The 26,664-nt window shown below is 36.4% G+C and overlaps 1 protein-coding gene across 1 annotated transcript in view; it reads left to right on the top strand.

Annotated features, from left to right (window-relative positions):
- Positions 1-26,664, top strand: part of LOC150084454 (diacylglycerol kinase theta-like) — a 457,615-nt gene that overhangs the window by 360,911 nt on the left and 70,040 nt on the right. The window contains exons 16-17 of the mRNA XM_090376240.1: positions 2,365-2,549; positions 11,815-11,939. Of these exons, the coding sequence (XP_090232366.1) occupies positions 2,365-2,549; positions 11,815-11,939 (310 nt within the window). The remainder of the gene's footprint in view (positions 1-2,364; positions 2,550-11,814; positions 11,940-26,664) is intronic.

Raw genomic sequence — 26,664 nt, forward strand, 5'->3', positions numbered from 1 at the left:
AACAAACATACCTTGATCCTATTCCATCTATCTTCACGGCATAAAATATTCCCCATCACCCTGACAATAGAGTTACCAAGATTATCTGCCTTAATCTAAACATATTTTTTGATGAAATGTCAAAGACTATGAAAAAGGCTGTTTAAGCATGGGTAATGCACGGAGCTGATGGAGATGCATTACCCATGCTTAAACAGCCTTTTTCATTATCTGCCTTGTTTGTGATGATCGGTGCTTTGTGCTTTTGGTACTCACCATCATGCATCTGCTATGCATGATGCATGATGGTGAGTACCATCATGCATCTGCTATGCAGCAGATGCATGATGGTGGGTGTTGAGTTAGGCAGCCAAGATCTTGTTGAATCCTAATTTTATTCCTTTAGCAGCAATAACTTTTTTCTTCATATATTCAGATTTGTTTATCAAAAGACTAAATTTACATTTAATTCTCTCTCTCTCTCTCTCTCTCTCTCTCTCTCTCTCTCTCTCTCTCTCTCTCACACTTGAATTTCTGTGACATTATTTCTAGCTACAGTGAACCCTGCATACATGATGCAGATTGTGCATACAATAAGGCTTTGTTTTGTGGAATTCTTTTTGGATGCCTGTTTTCAAAAAGCTTGTATTCTAAGTTTTGATTCATTTTAACCTGTGAGAGTCTATCTAGATTCAAAGCCAACTTTAACATTTGCCATAGATTACCGTGTGTAATTCTAAAGAAAGAAAAATACCAAAAGAATGTATAAAGTTACATTATTATCTTGTTTGGTGTCCTTTGTACCCTTTTTATTTTTTGAATATTTTTTCCCTATTTGCAGTTAGTGTTGATGGTCATAATGGAATAATTTCAATAATTGAATGAGTAATTGAAATAATTGAATGATTAGTTGTTACCGATTAGTAATCATTTGATTATATTAGTCAAATGATTTAATCAAATGAAATGTTCAATTGATAAAATTTGATTATACCATTCGAACGAAATGATGGACTTAGTGCATAATGGCCTTAGTTCATTCCATAAAAAACAAAAATCACTCAATCACATGAAATGATCAAATAATATAATTTGATTCCATTTGAATTAAGTTATTGAATGACATAATTCAATTATACCATTCAAATGAGTTGATTAAATAAATATAATTTAATAATGATTTCTTATAAATGAATGAATCATTGGAATGAAATGAGTATAATCATTACTTGCATTTCTTATATTTATTTATAATTATATATGAGATGTGATCAGAAAGTTTGGTGACTGATTTCATATCTTGGAATTGCGGCATTGTAGAAAGTTGTAATATGTCTGCTCATTCATCTAGACAAAGTAATGCTTCACTCACCCATTTATCTGCAGTCAGGTGGAATTAGTATATGTTGAATAGAAGATTTTTATATGTTTAATCACATTTTAAAATGAGTAATTTTACTGAGAAATGAATTTGCTTTAATTTTGCTTCACATTAGGGAAAAATGCGACCAAAGACCACAAATTGTTTAAATAATTTTTGGAAAAAATACTGTGTCATTAAAAGACTCAGTGGTTCACAAATTTTAAAGGGAACCACTTGTCCATCAAAGATGATCCTCACTAATGCTGCCCTTTAACTTCAAAAACCAGTGATTCAGTTATATTTTGTCATCTGGTCTGTAGTGATTTAACTATTTGTGAAGTTGCTAGTAATATTATTATTTCTTATGGGACAGTCAATCAATCTTAACACAATATTTGGGAACGTGGTGTATTTCAGCAAAGTTTGTGTCTTGCATCTTCCCTGATGATCAGAGAAGGATGGCAAGTTCTTACATGTCAGGATTATGTTTATCATAATTTTTAACTTGCAGAGCATTTTCATTATGAATTTGTGTTGTGTAGTGAAACAGTGAACTAGCAATACTACAAAACAGTTCTGTGATGCTGTTCAGAGAAAATAGCTGGAAAGGTGGTTTGCAGAATTGCTGCTTGTATCATGACATTGCCCCCTTCCCCCCACATATGGTGGATGATTTGAGACCTTTTTTTTTTTTTTTTTTTAAGCTTGTTTCCCAAGCTTAAAGCCCCTTTAAAAGGTCACATATTTGTACTAAAGAAGATTATCGAGAATACTTGTAAAGTTGCAGAAGTGTTGGACAGTGCATACAGGTGTCAAGGAGACTACTTCCTAGAAAAACCACCCAAATAACTACCAATAAGCTTTATCATTTCCAAATATTAGTTCGGCCCCCAGACATTTTGATCACACCTTGTATAGTACTTTGCATTATGAACAGATTGTTTATATATATTTTTTTCTGTAGTGTAATGCATTATTTCAGATTTATAAGCTTCACTATAATTATTTAATATTTTCTATAGCTTATAAGTTCCGGCAGATAGGACCAATTTATTATGAATATGGTTCTCTCATTGTTACCTATGATAATGCAGACATTGCTGTAAAAGCATTCTACATGCTAAGGGAGACAATTTATGATGAAAAGAATTTATTAGTGTTACTGTTGCCTAATATTATGGCTGAAATGGTTCCACAAGGAATAAGGGTATGTATTTTCACAGTCTTTGGTTTATTTTAGGGTATTATATTACTGAAAATAGTATTAATATATTATATATAAAGATGTAATATTATGGCATGAGTAATGGAACAGATATGAATTGTATTGTGTTATAAAAATTGTAATAATTTTATACATTGTAGTCTAGGGCCACTGCAGTTGCAAGTGAATGCTGGTATTATGCATGATAGAAAGAAATAAGCACTTGAAATAATCAAAATTTCTTTGAGATATATCTATATCTTAAATACACTGTTAGCATACATACAAACTTCCTTTAATGCTCCATATATAATAATCTCTATATACAGAAAACTTTAATTTAATAGCTCTGTATTGAGCATCAGTCTCTTTAAGTGGCATAATTTTATTGAATTCATGTTAAATCCTTTTTGTGAATGTTGTCTGCACCTATGTAATGTAAAAAGCAATCAGTTCAGTTGCACCCCTAAGTGGAACATAAATGCATTGGCATCTGTTAGACTTTGGTTTTGTTTTTATTATAATCTAGCATAGTGCATGCTACCTGTCAATCATTAATGGATATTACAATGTGAACTGTTACTCACTAATCTTATCTGATAATATCTTAAATGATAAAACATTCTGTAGAAAAGAGGACTAAAGAAGACTGTAGTTATTCAATGCTGTCCATAAAAGTGATGTCCTATTCACTGACCAGATACACAAATAGATCCATATTAGCGTTGGCAGTGCGATGCAAGGAAGCAAGGCCACCTTGCTACCAAGGTAGCCTTGAATTGCTGCTACATCACCGAAAAAAATATAAAAAAAAAGGAAAAAAGAAAAACACCTCTTCATCTGCTCATTCCCTTCATTAACTTGTCCAAACCTTCCTTAATTTATCAAACTGTCCTCCTCCACAACACTAGGTGGGGGTTTATTCTAGCAATTGACTGCTCTTTGACAATTAAAATTTCCATACATCTATTTTGCTGCTATCCTTTTGCAATTGTATGTTCTCTGTGTTTTTGATGTGGGTAAGAGTAAAGATGCCATAAGCATTTAGTTTACTTAGCCCTTTTAAAGCTTATACACTTCAATTAGGTCCCTTTGCAGATGCCTAGTTTCCAGAGACTGCAATTTACTGAACCTCAGTTTCTCTCTTAGGAATATCCTTTGAGTCTTCATTAAACTTGTTACTTGGCTCTGAAACCTTTCCAACAGATCTGTGTCGTTCCTAATGATTTGATTTGATTTGATAGTTGTTGGCGCATCGGCTTCTGTGGCCATATTGCACCTCCCAAGGTTTTTACTTTGATCCAAGCCCGAGGCGGGAATCGAACCCGCGACCTTTGGGTTGCCGGGCAGGTACTTTACCCACTCGGCTAGCCCGGTCGGCTGTCGTTCCTAAAATGAGGTTTCCAAACCTGTATGCAGTATTCCAGATGTGGCCAAACCATTTCCTTATACAGTGGGATTAATCACCTCTTTGGTTTTTCCTTGCTGGCAAAGTTCCTGTATATCAATGATAGAACCACAATCTGTTTTAGCAGCACGTTTGCACTGCAGAGAGAATGTCATGTCAGAATGTAGTTACCTCTAGGTAATTTTCATTCTTCAATGCTTTGAGTTTAGTACCACTGAAATGGTACATTAATATGGGATTGCTGCTACCCAGATGCAGTACCTTATGTTATTATTATATTAATACCATGCAAAATTAATAATATAGTTTATTGGGCTGTTTGCCTACATTACTATACATTAAAGTGACGTTTCAGGTACCTTACCAATACCCATCATCAGACCATGCTGTTGGGGAAACAGAAAATAGAAAAGGTTACAAATTTTGAATCTTTTTAGAATATTACAATTACCAAATATATATAATTATAATTACCAATAATACAATTACAACTATCAATATTACAATTACAACTATCAGTATTACAATTACAATTTGTAAATTATGATTCTAAAGTATTAAGTTTAGAATTTGCTGCTACAATAGAAAACAGGAAATCTACATCAATTTAATACAAAGAGATTAAATTTTTACCTGCTGACAGACTCCTGTTGCTGATGCTCCCAGAAACCTGATATGCATAGAGGTAAGAGGTGCTGCCAGCAGGTAATTTATAGGTGAGTGATGAACTCCATTAACCAATAGGATAGTGACAAATTTTTATCCTGGATCAGAGGTTCTTGTGCAGTGGGAGCCTGGGGTGATCTTTGCTCCCATTTTATGCACATCAGGGTTGGTATGCACACTGGTTCAGGATCTTGCCGATACCTAGCATCAGACCATGTTACTGGTGCCAAATTTTTATCCTGGATGCGGGTTTCTTGTGGAAGCCTGGAAATTTGATTTTAGCCAATGAGTTGTTGATTGCCGGAACAAACTTCCATCTATTGTTGTGGAAGTTGATAACTTAAATAAATTCAAGGAAGAACTAGACAAATGAATAGGGGAAATGAGAAGTTTTTTTCCCCATGTATAAGTTTGCTTTCATTAGCATTAGCATTGGCATACGATGCAAGAAAACAAGCTTATGCAGCATCAGCCAAAAAAAAAAAACCCCTCCCATTTCACCCCTCCATTCATTCCAAATGCCTGTCCAGCTGAGCCTTAAATTTATTTAGGCTATCAACTTCCACAACAAAAGATGGAAGTCTGTTCCACCAATTAACTACCCCCTGGCTAAAGGCAAATTTCCACACATCTATTCTAGAACTGTCTTTCTTCAATTTGAAACTTGCCCCCCTCAGGTTTTTAATCTTAGCAAGAGGAAGAATCCCATCAACATTCAGCTTGCTCAACCCATTGCAGGCCTTATAAACCTCAATCAGATCACCTCGCAGGTGCCCATTCCCCAGGCACTGCAATTTGCAGAACTTAAGCCTTTCTTGGTAAGAGCACCCCTTTGTTCCCCTCACCAATCTTGTTGCCCTGTATACTCATTCTAGCAACTCTGCATCCTTCCTAACATGAGGCCTCCAAACCGGTACACAGTACTCTAGGTGTGGCCTGACCATTGCCTTGTATAATGGGATAATCACCTCCCTGTCCCTGCTAGCAAAATTCCTATATATCATTGACAAGACTCCATGACCTGCTCAGGCAGCCAGTCTTCATTGCTTAGAAAACTTCATATCTGACTGCACAATTATACTCAGGTCTTTTTCATTTTATACCACCCTAAGTGTAGTACCACCCAATTGGTACGTTTCCCTGGGGTTACTTCTACACATATGCAGTACTTTGCATTTGTCAATGTTAAACTTCAGTTGCCACTTCTTAGTTCATTTTCCCAATTTATCTAGATCCAGTTGGAGTAGCATACTGTCTTTACTGTCGTCACAACCCTGCCAACCTTTCTTTCATCTGCAAACTTGGACATTAATCTTAGTGATTGTAATCTTAGTGACTGTTCTTAATCTTAGTGATTGTAACGCAGCCCATTTATTTACTTGTTCCATGATGAACCACAACAGGGTTCGAAATCTCCGAGACTTTGCTTTCTGAGCTGCTGCATCTTCCAGCAGAAGCAGTGCAAGACACTGTTGCACATGGAAGACTACTGACACGAATTTGAGCAGAATGGTATTAAGGGTAAATTGCCAAATGGATAAAAGGATGGTTGAGTGGGAGAAGACAGAAGGGTAATCAATGGGTGCTGCTCTTTGTGGACTTATGTTATTAGTGGAGTCCCACAGGGTTCGGTGTTGGGTCCACTGTTGTTTTTTATATTTATCAATGATATTGATGAAGGTATATCAGGCTTGGTGTCAAAGTTTGCATGTGCAACAGTGCAAGACACTGTTGCACATGGAAGACTACTGACACGAATTGGAGCAGAATGGTATTAAGGGTAAATTGCCACAATGGATAAAAGGATGGTTGAGTGGGAGAAGACAGAAGGGTAATCAATGGGTGCTGCTCTTTGTGGACTTATGTTATTAGTGGAGTCCCACAGGGTTCGGTGTTGGGTGCACTGTTGTTTTTTATATTTATCAATGATATTGATGAAGGTATATCAGGCTTGGTGTCAAAGTTTGCAGATGATACAAAGGTTGCCAGGGTTGTTAATGACAGTGTGCTACTGCAAGAGGATGTAGTAAATTTGGGCAAATGGGCTCAGAAGTGGCAACTTGAATTTAATATTGACAAATGCAAAGTACTGCATATGGGTAGAAGTAACCCCAGAGAAAAGAACCAACTGTGTGGTACTACGTGTAAGGTGGTAAAAAATGAAAAAGACCTGGGAGTAATTGTGCAGTCAGATATGAAGTTTTCTGAGTAATGCAGACAGGCTGCCAGGGCAGGTCATGGGGTTTTGTCAATGATATACCGGAATTTTGCTAGCAGGGAGGAAAAGGAGGTGATTGTCCCTCTGTATAAGGCAATGGTCAGGCCATGCCTTGAGTACTGCATACAGGTCTGGAGGCCTCATTTTAGGAAGATTGTAGATTTGCTTGAGCGTGTACAGTGAAGGGCAAAAAGACTGGTGAGAGGAACAGAGGGATCCTCTTACCAAGAAAAGGCTTAAGTTCTGCAAATTGCAGCTGCTGGAGACTAGGCATCTGCTAGGTGATCTGATCGAGGTGTGTGAAGCCTTGAATGGGTTGAGCACGCTGAATTCTGATGGGATTCTTCCACTTGTTTATATTACGAACCTAAGGGGGCATAAGTGTGCAGAAATTTGCCTTTAGCCAGCGGGTAGTTAATTGCTGGAACAAACTTCCATCTGTTGTTGTGGAAGTTGATAGGTTAAATAAATTTAAAGAGGAACTGGCCAAACATTTAGAGGGAATTGTTTTGTAAATTTTTTATTTTTTGGCTGATGCTGCATAAGCTCATACACTTGCTTTCTTGCATCACATGCCACTACTACTACTACTACACCTGATTACCTTCATCAATATCATTGATAAATATACAAAACAACAGTGGGCCCAACACTGAACCCTGGGGATTCCACTAATAACATTAATATATGAAGAGTAACGTCTGTTGATTACCACTCAGTCTTCTTCCACTCAACCACCCTTTTATCTATTGTAGCAACTTACCCTTAATACCATACTGCTTCAATTTTTACAGTAGTCTTCCATGTGCAACAGTATCAAAAGCTTTTTGGAAATCCAAGTATATGATATCAAAATTATTTTTGGCATTCAGTTCCTTTGTGACCACATCATAGTATCCAATAAAATTGGTCAGACAAGACCTCCCTTTAACAAACCCATGCTGTGTCTTAACCGTTATTGCAGTCTTGTCTAGATAATCCTGCAATGCTTCTTTAACCAGTGATTCTATTATTTTCTCCGGAACATAAGTTAAACTGACAGGCCTATAGTTACTTGTGTTACCTTTTGAATCCTCTTTGTGAATTGGTGATACATTTGCACACCTCCCGTCCATGGGGACCTCCTCCTCTGAGTCCAAGGAAGCTCTCATAATTATGGCTAACGGTTTACTTACTTCCTTTGCTGCCTCCTTTAATCTAACTGGATAGATCCCGTCCACCTCAGGTGCCTTTATGTTTAACTTCAACAATTTCTCCTTCACTTTGCTCTCAGTTATTACAAAACCACTTAGCTCCTTGTTAGAGTTTAATAAACTTCTCACACTCCCTCATTGGATAACTCCTTATGTGTGAATATCAATGCAAAATACTCATTTAGTTTAAACTGCTACCTGAGCAGGATCATCAACAGTTGACCCATCGATATCAAGTGGACCAATCTGATTCATCCCCTTCCTTATAGAGTTTACATAAGTAAAGAACTCTTTGCTGTTTTTCTTTGCATCCTTTGCCAAAGATTTCTTGTAATCTGCCTTCTTGTTGTAATTCCCTTTGTGAATTGATTACAGACTAATTTATATCTGCCATAGGCTTCTGTGTCACCTGATTGATACTTTATATGCATCCCATACATTTTTCTTCTCTGTCACGAGCCTCATTAATTCATCTGATATCCATTTAGGCCTAAACCTTGAACAGTATTTCTTAGTTGGAATGAAAAGTTTTGCATCTTCCATCATATTCTTGCATCACATACCACTACTAAACCTAATGCTATATTCAATTTCTGCATCCCACATGCCTGATTGAATCCATGTCTTCCCTAGCAGTAGTGTACATGAAACTATACATGCCTCTCTTCTTAATCTTAGTGATTGTAACACAGCCCATGTATTTACTTGTTCCACGATGAGCCACAGCAGGGTTCGAAATCCCCGACATTTTGCTTTCTGGTCTGCTGCGTGTTTCAGCAGAAGCAGTGCAAGAATCACACCTCCGTCTGGGCCTTTTGTTAATTTTTTAATATATGTGTATCCCCCCCCAGTGGTGGATTAAGGATAGTTGGGGGCCCCTAGGCAAATTATATTTGGGCCCCCCCCAAAATAATAATAAAAAAAAGAATAAAAAATAAATACAAGTTAGGTGGCAAATAAATGAAATTTTGTACTTTTGAATTTTTTGCTTAAATTAATCAAAATTTTTATGATGTTTACTGAAAACATTAATCTATTTTAGAACACTATAGGAAAATGTCTTGGTTGGGGGCCCTCCCAAAGTCTGGGGCCCCTAGGCACATGCCTCATTGCCTTAATGCTTAATCCGCCACTGATCCCCCCCCCCCAAGCTACTAGTTTTTTTAATTCATCTACACTGTCCCAAGAATATCAGCAGTTCTTTTTTGAGATGCATTTCTAGTTTTTGAACTTAAATTTCTATTTAAGTGTATTCAATCTCTGTAAAAACGGTCTCTCCTGTTAATTAACAAGTATAGACCAAGTTGAGAAAAATTTCTACCTGATATGCCTTGCACAGTAACTCCACATCCAAATGCATTGACAAGGCTCTCATCATATATTCCCTCCCGTTGTTTCTGGGTAGAGTTGTAGACACTTTCAAATTGAATCCTAACTTGCAATTTTTTCTCTAATTCCCCTATACTTGTTAAGTCCTCAAAAACACTGGTCTTAATATCATTGGTGCCATCTTTTAAGTGACACTTAAAAGATAATATCAGCTCTACATCATCTTCTGCCTCTGGCAGACATATCCTGGTCATATTCCACCTATTCTTTTTGCACAATATTGCATTAGCATTAACTGAGGCATATGGTGCAAGAAAGCAAGCTTTTATACAGCTTCAGCAAAAAAAAAAAAAAAAAAATTTTTTTTTCCATTTCACCCATCCGGTCACTCCAAATGTTTGTCTAGTTCAACCTTAAATTTATTTAAGCTATCAATTTCCACAACAACAGATGGAAGTCTGTTCCAGCAATCAACTACCTGCTGGCTAAAGGCAAACTTCTGCACATCTATTCTACAACTGTCTTTCTTCAATTTGAATCTGTGTCCCCCTCAGGTTCTTAATCTGAGCAAGCGGATGTTTCCTGTCAGCATTGAGCCTGCTCAAATCATTCAAGCCCTTATACACCTCAATCAGATCACCTCGTAGGTGCCTAGTCTCCAGATGCTGCAACTTGCAGAACTTAAGCCTTTCTTCATAAGTGCACCCCTTTGTTCCTCTCACCAATCTTGTTGCCCTTCTCTGTACTCATTCTAGCAATTCTACATCCTTCCTAAAATGAGGCCTCCAGACCTGTACACAGTACTCAAGCTATGGCCTGACCTTTGCCTTATACAAAGGGATAATCACCTCCTTGTCTCTGCTAGCAAAAGTTCTATATATCATTTACAAAACTCCATGACCTGCTCTGCCACCTGTCTGCACTGCTCAGAGAACTTCATATCTGACTGACAATTACCCCCAGGTCTTTTTTATTCTCCACCTCCCTGAGTGTAGTACCACACAGTTGGTACATTTCTCTTGTGTTACTGCTACCCATATGGAGTAATTTTCATTTGTCAATGTTAAACTTCAGTTGCCACTTGTCAGCCCATCTGCCTAACTTTTATAGATCCTGTTGCACTAGCATACTGTCTTTACTGTCATTAACAACCCTGCCAACCTTTGTATCATCTTCAAACTTGGACATTAAGCCTGATATACTTTCATCGATATTGTTGATAAATACACAAAACAACAGTGAATCCAGCACTGAACCCTGGGAGACTTCACTAGCACACACAAAGACATCCTCCTTGGCTAGATCATGTCCTGTTCTAGACAGGTCTGCAAACGTTTCATATTTCGCGCTTTGTTTTAGACTATGATGCATTGGAGAATTGCCCCCCGCAGTTCTCTCGTGAGCCACAGCACTCTGGCTATTCTGTGAATGCCATTTTGCTGCTCTAGTGTGGGTCATGATTCCGTTAAGTATAATTTAATTAACAATGAACTTTAATAAGATTAATAAATTTTACTGATTAATTGATAATACTATACTAATCTGACAAATTTCTGATATAGTGCTACGTCTTTTGTTGTCTAGTTTTACCTTAAACCCTATGCTTAAACCTTACACTATTCTGTATTGAATAACAATGGAGGCAAGTTATGAACATAAAATATATGGACACTAAGTATTAACTTTCAAAATTGCTATCTAAATTCAAAAATAAACCCCGGTGCTTGACTAGAACTATAAAGCTACTTATAGAAAATAATTTAGTAAAATAATTAAGTTAATAAAATTACTAAATATAAATGAAAACTTATATTTTACATTCCCCAGACAATGGAGATTGATAGTAATTACCTTCTTTTGGGACCAGTGTTGGGTATTGCTGCTGTGTGTTGCTTAATGCACAAGTGAGGGCTCTGGCATTGAATTGGGCAGCTGAAAGCTTGATGGGCTTTCCATTTTAATTCCTTCAAGGGTATCCACTCTGTTTGTCACGCTGTCATAAATGTCAATCAGAATACTGAGTTGGTACTTAATTTCCTCATGAAACCTAATTTCAACATGAAAACATTCCCCATCCTCCAGCCGTGTCATGTTCTGTTCTAGATAATCCACTCACATTGCACAAGTAGCACATTTCATAACGCCGTGATTCATAGGAAAATTTCTCCCTTTAGTTCTCCCCAACAGAACACTCCTGCTATTTTGAGCCAGTATTATATTATTACTGTAGGATAACCTGTTATAACTCCTATGTAAACAGTGTGTTATTGGAACATCTAATAATCATATATTATGTATTTAATAGTGACAAATTGTATCATACAAACTGTTTATTCTTGTAGGACTTCCAGTTAGTCCTTGTTATTATAATTAAATTTTTAAATTTTGCATTACAATTAAAAGTTCACTTTCGTATGCAAATGCATATAATGTTAATTTTATATTTTTTTTCAGCCTCTTTTGGTGTTTGTTAATGTAAAAAGTGGTGGATGTCAAGGATTAGAATTAATTTCCTCATTTAGGAAGTTACTGAATCCATATCAGGTTTATGACCTTGAAAATGGAGGGCCATTACCTGGGTAGGCATTGTTTTGCACCTTATTAATTAATCAAGTTAGTCTGGCATTATTAATTTTACTGTTTGTTTTCTTTCCCTTTTATAGTATTGTAATACAGATTTCTAATTTGATGTTGAGGACAATACATGGTAATAATGCAAATGACACAATTTAAATCTGTATCAGATTTATTGTCTTTGAAAATGGATGATCATTTTTTTTTTTCAGTAATCATTAAATATATTGGTAATATAGGATAAAATTTTTGACTCCGGTATCTAAACTACAGTGATGACATTTTTAAATTCCTTAGTGATTCTGTCATTAGGTTATGGATCAGGTTCTAAGAGAATATACAATACAGGGTGAATTATTTTTTTAAAAAAAGTGCATTGTAACTAGATTTGTTTTATTACATTAAACAGTTTCGCAAATAATGTGATATTACAAGAATTGATGACACAGGACTTGTTTGCAATTGACATCATTGTAATTAAAACACATAATTAAATAAAAGTTAGCAAAGTGTTTAATTACTCTATATATTCTTAGGAATATATAGGGAATATATTCTAAGGAAATATAGGGAAATATAAGAATATATTCTTAGTAATATATAGGGTGATTATAAAATAACTTCCAGGGTTTGAGATATTTGTTATAAAAAGTTGATTGAAATTTTAGAATATTTCTTTATTAGACATGTACACCAGTTATCTGTTGTTAGATCTGCCTAATTGCATAGTACGTGCCACCAGGTGCAGAATGAATTATTAATTGGGCCAACTAGAAGTTATGTCCCTTGCAGAAGTATTTTACTTTTGTATTTTACAAAAGTATTTTGTAAGTATTTTGCAAAATACTTTACAGTATTTTGTTTAAACATTATAATTAAATGAATATTTTTATGTTCGAGGCATTGTCAAACATTTTAAAATTATCTATAATTTTAAATATTTCTTTGAGATTTATATTAATTTTATATTAGTATAAATCTCATAGATTTATATTAATTTAAAAATTTTCCAAGGATTTATATTAAGAGTATATATACTGGAAAACTTTCATCTCCTCAAAGTTCAGTTTCATCTATATCAGTTGTGTAAAAAACCATGTGAAGATCTTTTTAGTGTTTCATGAGATTTTCATCATCCACGTTTTACAAATTATTGATGTTGCATAAAAGTCTGAAAATATTTACATAACTTCTGTACAGTTCATATTGTTTTTTTAATGACACAAGAGCAATTATTTTTAAAAAAATAATTTTTAATAATTCTTTTGCATTACTGTTAATTTGATTGCTTGATTCGTGTTAAAACATTTCTCTTTTATTTGGTGATCTCTTTATCTTAAATTTTGGACTTTTATTCAAATCCTTGTTATCAGCTGTGTGTAGGGCATTCCAAAAATCATTTGAGCAGTTCCAATTCAAGGTACCAGTCTCAGCTCCAAGGCTGGATGGGTTACAAGAGCTAAAGGATTTAATGGTACATTTATGTGGTATAGTTATTTGGGGAGTTGGTAGGGGTGGGAGTGTGCAACTAAAATACATTGGTCATAAATACCTTTTTCCAGTTCTGCTTGTGTGATATCTATAAAAACAGAAAAAAAATAAATAAAATAAAAACAGAAACAAGCTTCTAAATACTTTAAAACTAAGGATGTGACTATGCACATCTGCAAAATTTTACTTGTTATACTCACCTTATATAACATCTCATACTATATATATAATAAAAATTCAAAAGCCATTTTGATGTTCTTTTACTAACATAACTTTGGATTTAATTTTAGGATCTGTAGTGGTACTCATAATTGCCAAGTCTGCTTACCCCACATGTTAGAATGTGTTCCATTTTTATGCTGCCTATCCTCCATTTCTGCCATGTTTCTGGCAATGGCCTTTACTGATAACAAAGAGGCACATTTTTTAAATATTTCTCATCTATCTCTTTATTTTCACTTATCTGTTTTTCTGAAAATGTTTTCAAAGGTAATCTTTTTTTTTTTTTTTTTTCTTTAGGTAAACCCCAAACACGAGAGGTATTAGAACCTGTAGCACTTAGTACCGTGCTTGGGTTGGAGGTTGAGAAGACAAAAGAAGATATTTGTTGACATTGGACTTGAACTTCTGTAGACTGTAATTTTCAGGAAATACTTATGAAGGAAGGTTGTTCCAGAAAACGGCATTTGAATGAATAAACAAGGAAGATGAAAAGTTGGTTCTGTGAGTTTGGAGTTGGACAGTAAATGGATGTTGACTGGTGGTGGCACGTGTTTGGACTGTTTTGAAAGAGAGAGTGGGAATTATAGAAGCCAATTCAGAAGAGCAGTGCCCATGGAAGTATCTGTAGAAGAGGCATGCAGCAGAAACAGTAGGTCTATGAGACAGCGAGTGGAGAGACTTGGTTAAAGATGAATCATTAATAAACCTAACTGCCCTCTTCTGAATGGAATCGAGAAGCCTGAGAGAGGTTTTGGGGGCACCACCCCAGATGTGGGAACAATATTCCATGGTAGAGCGGATTTGCAATTTATACAGAGTGAGCAGCTGTTTGGAAGAAAAGTAACGCTGAGAGCCAAAGAGAAAACCAAGATTTTTAGATGCAGAAGAAGCAATATTTGTAATGTGCTTGTGCCAAGAGAGATTAGAAGTCAGGGTAATCCCCAAAAGAGATATATCATTTTTGCCTAGAAATCGGAGTGTCACTAAAGATAAGCATAGGAGCAGAAGAATCCTTTTTGTGAGATATAAGACAAGACTGAGTTTTAGAAGGGTTAAAATCAACTAAGTTGTCTTTGCCCCACTGGAGAATTACCTGAAGATCTGAATTTAAAGAATTGGTAGCAGATTTTCGAGAAGTCGAAGCTGATTGGACTGATAGGGCAAGGTTTCTCAAAATGGAAAGTGGAATGCAATGTGCTATCATTGGCAAAACTATGGATAGGATTTCCAGTCAATGGAAGAAGGTCATTAATATACAAGAGGAAAAGAGTGGAGGAAAGAACTGAACCTTGGGGGACACCGGCATTAGTGGAGAAGTTAGAAGACAGAGAGCCATCTACCATCACCCTCAGTGAGCGATCAGAGAGAAAACTGGATAACCAATTACTAAAAACAGTTGGCAAACCATAAGATGGAAGCTTGTTTAGAAGACCTTTATGCCAAACATGATCGAAAGCCTTTGAGATGTCGAGAGCAACTACTTGTGTTTCACCGAACCTTTCCATTGAATTAGTCCATAAATGGGTAACATAAGCCACAATATCACCAGTGGATTGACATTGACGGAATCCATACTGGCAATCGTTGATCAGATGGAAGGTTTCTAGGTAGTTTAAGAGTTAGCAGTTAATTGATTTCTCCATTACTTTAGAAAGAGTAGAAGTAATTGCGATGGGAGGGATTTGTCACCCTTTTTAGGAACTGGCTGGATATGAGGAAATTTCCAAGCAGAAGGAAAAACACCTTTGGAATAAGAAAGTGAAAAAAGGCAGCAAAGAATAGGAGTAAGTTCAGGAGCACAGGTTTTGAGAACAAGTGGAGAAATATCATTGGGACCTGGAACTTTCTTAGCATCAAGATTCGTCAAAATCCTTCTGACATCCTTTAGACGGAAGACCACAGGGGGCATTGAATGGAGCGTGTTGGGAATGGTAGGAATTGTTTTACCAAGATCATTAATACATGAGTTGGAAGAAAAATGGATTGCTAGCAGGTCAACTTTATCCTTGGCTGAAGTAACAACAGAACCATCTGGTTTGGACAGAGGTGGGAGCAGAGATGGGCAAAAGTTGCGGCCAATACCTTTAGCAAGAGACCAGAATGCTCGGCTACCATTAGGGCAAGAAGCAAGTTTTCCACTCTTAGCCTGTTCAAACTCAAGTTTTGATTGATTAATAACTGCTTTACAATTGTTGCGAACTTTGGTGTACACAGAAAATGAAACTGGAGAATTAGAAACAAGCCAATTACGATATGCAACATTCTTCCCTTGAACAGCCTTAGCACATTTATTGGAAAACCAAGGTTTAGATAAAGGACGAGATTTTAAAGTGGTGTGTGGGATAAAGGATTCCATTCCTGCAAGAATAATTTCATTGATAAGATCTGAGCAAACATTGACATTAGAAGTTTTGAAACAGTAATCCGACCAAGGAAAAGAAGAAAAGAAGTCACGCAGGTCATCCCATTTTGCATTCTTGTAATGCCAAACAACACGAGGTTGCGAATAGCCATGAGATAAAGGTTCCATTGGAGATGAGACAATCGCCAAGTTGTGATCTGAAGTGCCTAAAGGACCTCTCACTTCGACCTTGTACTTAGAAGGGTTGTTTATGAGAAAAATATCAAGCGTATTGGCTGTATGATTAGGATTGTCCGGTATTCTTGTAGGTAAATGAACAATCTGTGCAAGGTCATTGGTAATTGCAAAAGCCTCAGCATCTCGACCAGCTGGGTCGGTGTGACTAGAAAATGGAAGCCAGCTGGAGTTGTGAACATTAAAATCACCAAGGAAAATTACCTCACTGTTAGTAAAGTTGGACTGGAGAAAGTCAAGTTGCAAAGAGAGGAAGTCAAAGATCTCCAAGTGATTAGTGGAGTTGGGAGAATGGTAGAGACAAAAGATGAATTTGACACAATGAGGTAGAGAGATTTTAAGCCAGAGAAGATCAAAGAGAGGAGATTCCAAATTGCCAAGTCTCTGGCAAGGAATATCAGAACGGACATATGCACAAGTACCACCTTTGAGGCGAAAGGAATCATACAGCGAATAATTGGGGCATCTGAGATGAGCAGTAGTTGAATCAACCGATAACTGAGATTCTGTCAGAAAAAGTACATGGGGTTTGGCAGACTGCAAGTGGAAATGGACATCGTTGAGATTAGAATTGAGATCACGTATATTTGTGAAATGAATTAGGAAGTGCTTAGGAGGTTTAGATCTTTTCGCAGATAAGCTTGCTCTATTAGTTTGACAATTCATGGTGTATTCAATAGTAAGGAAAAGTGTGGGACATGCTGTATGAAGTAATGAAATTTTTGGATATGGCTTACACATGATAAGAATAGTAGTAAAATAATAAGAGGAGTTTACCTCAATATAGTGCGTAGAACACTTCCGTATGATACCCTCCAGAAATTAAAACGGAAAAAACGAAAAAATCGACAACTTACCGGTACATTAGAGTAAAATATAAATAATTAAATAATCAATTTAACACAATACAAATCAATTTAAAACAATTAAAAATCAAATTAACGCAATTAAAAGAATCTAACGAAAATATTCAAAACGATATTTTCGTTATATTCTTTTAATTGCGTTAATTTGATTTTTAATTGTTTTAAATTGATTTGTATTGTGTTAAATTGATTATTTAATTATTTATATTTTACTCTAATGTACCGGTAAGTTGTCGATTTTTTCGTTTTTTCCATTTTAATTTCTGGAGGGTATCATACGGAAGTGTTCTACGCACTATATTGAGGTAAACTCCTCTTATTATTTTACTAATATTATCAATGTAGAACATATTGAGTAGTACAGCTCTGATTCATACTATCTACATGGTAAGAATATACCCAGATCCTTGATATAACGTGGCTATGACAGTGCTCCCCGCATACACACTACTCGGACTCCCTCCAGTCACTATCTGGCAGAGTAGAGGTAGCAACATTATACACTAGCTGATCCGGAAGCCTCCTAGAGAGTTACCAATAGGTTAGGTCCGGTGTGCTATCTAGCGGCCGGCCTGCGAACACCGTTTTAGAGCTGTACCCTCGAAATGTAAGGAATATTGGATCTCGCCACGACAGTCATCATAACCTCAAATATGATGACTGTCGACTGTCAAATATGATGACTGTCAAATATGATCTCGCCGCAATGTTCGTCATAACCTCAAAAGTCATCAATCATACTGCATGATGGAAGAGATGGGGAAGGGTTGACCGGAACTTAGCTCTGGAGACTAAACATGGGTTCCACCACTTCAAGCCTCCAATAAGCAAAGTGGTGATATTGCACCGGTTGATGAGAGTCATGTACCACCTAGTACTGCCTGGTAACATAGAGGAGCGGCATTCCTCCATGTGGTGTGGGCGCCATACCTCGACCCCTGCTTACGTTGGTTCATACCTGGGTGGTCACCTACCATGTACTTGTGCATGGAGGTTATACCCAGGATTACTAATAGTCCCACCATTGTGAAGGTGCAAGCAGAGGATTTGGCTGCCACAACTGTCCGGATTTCACCAAAATTGGGTCCACTTGACTTTGAGTGTCACCCGAATATCAGTTCCATCAGCGTTTTAGACTCTCAGGTAGCAAGTACAGCTTGTCTGGCATATCTGAGAGAATTTTTGGTTAAAACATGTTCATCGTTGTAACATTTCTAATCAAGGTTGTGGAAATGGATATACATGTGCTTAAACCAATGCCTTCAGTGTGCTTGTTCATAACCAGACCCACTTCATCCTGTTTGGTCTCTTAGTGTTGTGGTTGTGTATGCGTAATTTTTCTTATGGAATAAGTCCAAAATGGATCGGTGTACATTGATTCAGTTTTTGAGTGCTGTGGGGGAAAGAACCACAAGAAATTAATAACAGAATGTTGGCAGTGTTTGGTGAAGGTTGCTACTAAAAAACTAGTCTATTTTCCAGTATGAGATTGACTCTGTGTGTGTAAAAAAAAAAAAAAAAGGAGCAGATTAAATAAGTCCTTTAATTTGTTGCTGTGGTAGTTGCATAGAAAGCCCAGAAAGCATAGAAAGCACATTTCCTAGTTGAATGGCAGATGAATTTAACAGATATAATAATGATACAAAATGCTGTGAAATGTTAGGGAGTCAGATTGTTATAAAATAAGTGATATAATGATCCCAGAGAAGCATTTGTTAGCCCAGCAGTGGCGGGGCCTCCATTTGTAGCAAAAATGTTGGTGGGGCACCTGACAGGTGCCTATATTCTTTTTAATTTTTGCATGGATTGCAGTGCTTATATGTGTAACTTTTTAAGTTTATAAAAAATATTAAAATTTTTAAAACAAACTGTGTATTTTGCAGTTTTTATTTTCAAAAATAACAAAAACAAAAAAATATTAATTTTGCTAAAAATTACAAAGAAGCATATTAGTCATAATATGGAGCATCAGTCTCTTAGTCTTTTCCATTTTGTAATTTAAATAAAAGGACTATTAAGTGTGTAAAATTTCAAATTGCGCATGCACATACAAGGTGTAGCATTAAAGTTCCTGGACTGGTGCATTAAAAAGAACACAAAATAAAGCTCAAAGTAATCACCACCCGATTGAATTATTATGCTGTTCTAAAAGATTCTCAAAAAAAAAAAAAAAAAAAACAATTGGTGACGGAAATCCAAAGACATGTTCAGTTCATCAAAAATGATGCTCAGTTCAGCGGTTATGTTTTTTCTTTATGTCCTCACCATCCTGAAATCTCTTTCTTTTGAAGGCAGTTTTCACCTTGGGAAAGAGAAAGAAGTCTGCTGTTGCTAGATTCGGAAAGTTGAAAAGTAGGATAGATGCTTGATCTTTACAATGCCAGAAGTGTCTTCACAACAAGTGTAGAATGGGCAGGGGCATTGTCACACAAGAACTAGCTGCTTTTCTCTCAAAACTGCAGACTCACCTGGGAAATGTGCTTCAATAGTCATTGAAGCACATTTCCTAGTTGAAATTCTGTATGTAACACACAGCATTGACTCTCTCCCCTTTGGGTATAAATTCCTTGTTAATCACACCTTATAAATTCCTTGTTAATCATTTAATTTTAATCATGTTAATCATTTAATGTTAATTAATCAGAGACAATACTGATCATGTTTGTTAAAAAACATGATCAGTATTGTCTTGATCCTGGACTTCAATAAACAAATCTTTTTGAGTTTTTGTGATCATTTTGAAATCCACTGTATGCTCTGATGCTTAATCTCTGGATCGTACTGGAACACCCAACACTCATCCCCAGTGACAATAAAGTTGAGGAAATTAAATTGCCTTGACAAGTTTGAATGAAGTCTTCACATAGTAATAGTAATCGTGGCATGTGATGCAAGAAAGCAAGTGTATGAGCTTATGTAGCATCAGCCAAAAAAAAAAAAAAAAATTCACACAATCATTCCCTCTAAATATTTGTCCAGTTCCTCCTTAAATTTATTTAACCTATCAACTTCCACAATGACAGATGGAAGTTTGTTTCAGCAATTAACCACCTGCTGGCTAAAGGCAAATTTCCACACATCTATTCTACATCTGTCTTTCCTCAATTTGAATTTATGCCCCCTTAGGTTCGTAATCTGAACAAGTGGAAGAATCCCATCAGAATTCAGCGTGCTCAACCCATTCAAGGCCTTATACACCTCAATCAGATCACCTCGAAGGTGCTTAGACTCCAGCTGCTGCAATTTGCAGAACTTAAGCCTTTCTTGGTAAGAGGATCCCTTCATTCCCCTCACCAATCATGTTGCCCTTCTCTGTACATGCTCAAGCAAATCTACATCCTTCTTAAAATGAGGTCTCCAGACCTGTATGCAGTACTCAAGGCATGGCCTGACAGAGGGACAGTCACCTCTGTCAGGCCATGCCTTGACATTGCCTTATACAGAGGGACAATCACCTCCTTTTCCCTGCTAGCAAAATTCCTGTATATCATTGACAAAACCCCATGATCTGCTCTTAAATAAATTCAAGGAGCAACTGGACAAAGGTTTAGAGGGAATGAATGTGTGAATTTTTTTTTTTTTTTTGGCTGATGCTACATAAGCTTGCTTTCTTACATCACATGCCTCCATTACTACTACTACTTCCATTCATAGGCTTATTTCAATATTTATTTCATATTTGGCACCTTCACAGCATCAAAAATTTCCCACTGCTTCCTGCAGAGTAGCAGCCATTTTGAGAGAATGTTGGGTTTTGTGTTATTGTCTTTTTGCTGAAAACGATAACAAACCTTCCAAAAATAACTAGGATAAGACAGTAAATGTTTATTGACCTAGTGGGAGAGGAAAAAGAAGTAACTTGAAACTTTAAATAAACACAACATTGATGTTTGTCTGGTACCATGCCATTCCTCAAGCAAAATCAACATAAATGCAAAAACAGTGACAGGGTATCTGACAGGTTCTCATGTCCTTTTATTCTACCATCCTGAATATGAGGGTTGATCATTTAATTTACAGACTGGTGCAAGATTTTATGCTTTCTGTGCAAGCTTTCCATAATTTCTGCTGTAGGCACTCTTCCTGATCACTGATGAGCGGACTTTGTGTGCATGCCAGTACTTATCGAGCTAGTGTTGCGTGAAGAGTTTTTTTTAGCCATGTGTCACTGACAATCATTTTGAAGCAAATATCATGTCAGACATATAGATTGAATGGCGATATATGATTCGTTATTGTGTCAGACAAGCCTTAAATGCATCGGAAACAGTTAAAGAGATGAATGAAGCATATGGTATTAAGTGTCTTAGTAGGACGACCATATTTAAATGGCACAAGCAATTCAGTGAGGGGCATAAGTCTGCAGATGACTGAAGATCTGGTCAGCGTTCCTTCAACACTCCTGAGCAAATTGCAAAAGCCCAGGAAATCTTGGATGAAGACAGGCGAATTACACTTCATGAATTAGCTATTAGAATGTCCATTTCATATGGTAGTGCTCACAATATTGTGAAAGATCACCTGAAAATGTTGTGAATCTGTGCCTGTTGGATTCAACACAGTTTTGACTCCAGAACAAAAAATAGCAAAGAGTAGACTTATGCAAGAAAATTCTTGATATCTGAAGAAAGCTTTGAAAGGTAAGCATTTCATATCTGACAACAATGCTTGCAGAGCCACAATGGAAGCACTTCACAATCTTTCAAAAAATAGCTTACAAGAAACATTTAACGCATGGGTATGACAAAATGACAAAGGCAAAAGTGTGTAAAGTTCAAGGGAAGTGTATTTCGAGAAGGAGAAATCCACAGAAGATTCAGATGATGACAATTAAGATAAGATCTTGCACCAGTCCACAGATTAAATGATCACTCCTTGTATATTCAAATGGTAAAAGTGTGACTATATTTAAGAAGGTAGAAAAAATTGCAGATTTAATCATTGATTAATGGTTAATGTGGGAAAGTTATTTCTGGCGGTGCCTTGCAGGTGCCCTGGTACTACTGTCAAAAGAGAATTTTCTGAGAATGCTGTAATGGTTAAAAGGACAGCAAAGCTACAGAGGGAGATGGTAGGTGATATGTATTCAGTATTGGGGGTGGTAGATGGTATGTATAATTAAAAGTCTGCTTGTGATTGTATGAAACCACTGGGAATGTTAATGAGTGCATAATTAGACTGGAAAATCCCCTTTTACTGGAGAAGTACTATTATTTCTCCAATTCACAAAGGAGGTGCTATAGAAAAGTTGGTGAACATAGGCCCATGAGTTTGACTTCTGTGGTGGAGCAAATTGTGTGGTCTGTAGTTAAGTTAAGGATGCAGTGGTCCTTTACTTCAATGGTTCATCACTGAGAACTTCAAATCCATAAATAAAATCATTAAAAAGAGTGAAAGAGCAGATGTATCAACAATATAGTTTCCTGTGAATATCATCAGGTGAGAGTTTCTTAGTTCACATGATGCAATGTTGGCTGCATGATTTAAAAATTTGAAATGATTTAGCCACCATATAGGGGGTGCATATATGGTGAGTATGGGCTTGGCACATCCAGAGTTCCGAGCTGGATATCATCATTCTCCTCTTTATTGGCAATTCCCCTTCTACTTTTGACTCTCTCCCTCTCTTTCTCTCAGGGTAACTTGGGAACTTTTTTTTTCCTGGTGCAGCATAAGCCTCAGGCTTCCTTCACCATATGGCTATTAATAATAATATTTGTGAAAAGTTTGTCATTATCTTGTAATGTATGCAAATTTATTTTTTTTGTTGCTGCGAAGTATCCTCAGAAAGTTATCTACTTGATAAATTTTATGTGGCTTAATGAATAATCAGTATCTATGGTATTGTATCCAGGTCTAATATTTGCCCAAGTTTTTCATTGCAAGCTGTTTTATTTAAAATAACTATAGTTCTCCTTTGTCTGCTTTATTATTATAATATCTGTTGCTTGATGTAATCATTTAATGCCATCCATTTGGTATGGGGAGATATTACATTTCACATTTATTTCACTACTAATCATTGCATTAACAGCATGCAGAATTTTGTTTTTATCTGGGTGGCTGTTTAGTAAAATCTGTAAGAGGATATTGGTCAATTTCTGACAGTGAAATTGAGAAAATGGTGAGCATTCACCATCTTCTCTCATGCCTGCCTGTGACTGTCTGTTGCATAGCATCTTTGTGGATTTGGTTAACATTAACAAAATTTTCCCACTTGGTATTAGACTTTTTTTTTTTTTTTTTTGGATTTTGGAACTTTTTGCAATAAAGTTATTGGAATAACCTATGTTTATTATGAAATTTTTTCTCTAATTCAATTTTATCTGTAGGAAAACATGCTTGGCTAATAATATATGGGTATTTCTGATACATGGTGCTGGGACAAATGCTGGCAGCTTTTTGTATAACACAATGGACAAGGCATTTTTTCAGAAAATTAATATGAAGCTTGGTGGTGAAACCTTTAAGCAGTAATTTAGTGCAATCACAACTGTTAATTGATTGGGCCATGAGAACTATAAGAGCTTGAACTCCACAGAATGATAGAATGAATGGGGGGAATGTTTATGAAATATCATCAACATTATGTTCCATGGATTTCAGTACAACAGGTTTGTAATGCGATTTGGAAGAAATGTGGCAAATTATATGATGAGCATAGTTTTCAAGAAATAGAACTTACGTATCATTTCTTAAAAACTTTGCTAATCATATAATTTGTCATAAGTGGTCAGCCTTCATGGTTAAACAGTGAAACAAGCAGAGTCCATCAGGGATTAGAATCCAGTCCCTCCTCTTTATAAATTTCATAAATGATATTGACAAGGGTATTGAAGAGAAGATGTCAAAGTTTCCTGATGATTTAAGAGCACAAAGGGTAGTTAATAATTGGAGTAAAGCCATGCTTGAATTGGTTGCTTATATATGGCCTAAAATAGCAACTAAAATTCAATACTGAAACATATAAAGTTTAAATACAAACATATAAGCATTTGGGGAACAGAAATTCTTTAGTAATGTACAACTTGGGAAGAGGAGCTAAAAGTGATTCAGGACAAAAAAAAATGTTGAGACTTAACAATTGATTAAGTCAGAAAAGAAATTTTTGATTTATTGTAAACAGACAATTAGGCAACACATGGTGTCCACTCTCTGAATTATAGAACCTTTTCTCTAGGGAGATGAATGTCATTAGCCCTCTGTACATGATTATGGTTAGACTGCATTTGGAATAAGTATTTGGGTCCAGATATACTCCTAAAATAAGACATAGAACTTCTGGGGAAGCAGTAATAGTAATGGAAAGTGATACAAGAAAGCAAGATTGTATAGCATCAGCTAAAAAAAAAGAATTTGCCTTGTTCTTCCCTGAATTCGTTCAACCTATCCTTTTCCAAAACAACAGATGGAAGCCTGTTCCAACAATCATCCACCCACTGACTGAAGGCAAACTTCCACACTTTTATCCTGCAACCATCCTTCTTCACCTATGCCCCCTCATGTGTGTAGTCCCAGCAAGCGGAAGAATGCCATTAACATTCAACTTACTCAATCTATTCAAGGCTTTATACACCTCAGTCAGATCTTCCTGCAGGTGCCTAGTCTTGAGACACTGCAGTTTGCAGAACTGATGCATTTATAAGTAAGAGCACCCTTTTGTTCCCTTCATCAATCTGGTTGCCATTCTATGCACCAATTCCTGCAGTTCTACATCCTTCCTAAAGTGACACTTCCACACCTGTATATGCTCCTCAAGATGCAGTCTAACCATGGCCTTATACAAACACAAACGGATAATCACATCCTTATCCCTGCTAGCAAATAACTGCTACCCATATGGGAGTATCTTACATTCGTCAATGTTCAACTTCAACTGCCATTTCTCAGCTCATCGAACCAATTTTCCTAGATTTTGTTGAATTTATAAATTATAAGCAAATCTAAAAAATAAATTAAAATATATTAATTTATTTTTTAGAGTTGCTTTATATTTCTAGTAACAATACTTTAATTTAAATTGAATTTAGGTAGAGATTTTGTAGGTTATTACTTAGCATATCAAATCCACGTGTGGACAGGTTTTGCAGCTCCTGCGAACGAAAATTTTTAAATTATACTTAGCCGCTTTATTGACTTAATTGTTAGATTAAATTATTTTCTATAAATAGCTTATAGCCCTAGTCAAGCTCCATGGTTTATTTTGAATTTAGATAGCACGATTTGCAAAGTAAATAATACGTCGTGCCCATAGATTAACCGTTCGTAACTTTCCGCCATTGTTATACGATACAACATGTGCTAGCGTAAGGTTTAACGGGAAAACTAGATAGCTTAAGGTTTAATGGAAAACTAGATAGCGAGTATAGTAGTATCAGTTAATTAGTAAAATTTATTAAATTTCATTGTCAATTGAATTGTACTTTTTTACCTAAATAAATATAGTGACCTAGTTATTACAAACGTAACATCATAAATGAATGCATACAAGTTGATAGGGGATAAAAAAGTCATCTAACATAACTCGGAGATAATATTCAATACCGAAATACATATATATAGTGTTATAACTGCATTAGGATATAGGTTTAGGGTTATATTTTGTATTGGAATTTTACTGAACTTGAATAGAAATCACGACTCAGACCAGAGCAGCAAAGCAAAAGGCTCAAACTAGTGGAAGTGCTCAGGGGAGAACTGAGGGGAGCGGTTGTCCTCTGAATCACAGTCTATTGAAATGCACTGCTTGTTTGATGTTTGTGGAGCAAACAGAAATGGGTCATGATATTGCCAAGGGGAATGTCTTTCTGTGTGCACGATGTAAGGAGAGTGAGGAAATCAGGCACCAACTCTGCATTGTTATGGGCTTATATGAGAGCTTGAAGGACAGGGTGGATGCCCTTGAAGGATTTGAATTTAGGGGCCCATCAAGCTCTCAGCTGCCCACATCAATGCCAGAGCTTGTACTTGAACTTCACGCAACACAGCGTCAACCCCCAAGGCAGAATGTGCTGGTCCCAAAGGAACTAGTTGTTGTAGGTGACTCTATTGTCAAGGAAATGGAGAACATATTGTGCAAAAAGGATAGCTGTAACGGGACCAGGGTATATCTGCCAGGGGCAAAGGTTGATGACATTGTAGGACAGACCGTTAAGGGCACAAAGGGTGATATAATATTAAGAGTAGGAGACCGGCAGAATTACTTAACAAGTACAAGACAGTGCCGAAAAAAAGCCGTGAGTTAGGGTTGAATTTGAAAGTGTCTGCAATTCTGCCCAGACATGATAGGAGGGAGTATATGATGAGAGCCTTGTCAATCAATTCGGCCCTGGAGAGATTGTGCAAGGCTCAAGGGGTAGAATTTTTCTCAACCTGGTCTGTGCTTGTTAACAGGAGAGACTGCTTCTACAGGGATGGGATACACTTAAATAGAAAGGGTGCAAGAATATTTGCTGATGCTGTTGAGGCAGTGTTAGGTGGGTCGGAAAACTGCTAATTTGGGAGGATACATGGACTAATAGATTAACAATAGCTGCTGGCAGAGATAAGAGTGAT

The sequence above is a fragment of the Mastigoproctus giganteus genome, chromosome 6 (assembly GCF_048544385.1).
Source record: "Mastigoproctus giganteus isolate SK-2022 chromosome 6, ASM4854438v1, whole genome shotgun sequence".
Lineage (NCBI taxonomy): Eukaryota > Metazoa > Arthropoda > Arachnida > Uropygi > Thelyphonidae > Mastigoproctus > Mastigoproctus giganteus.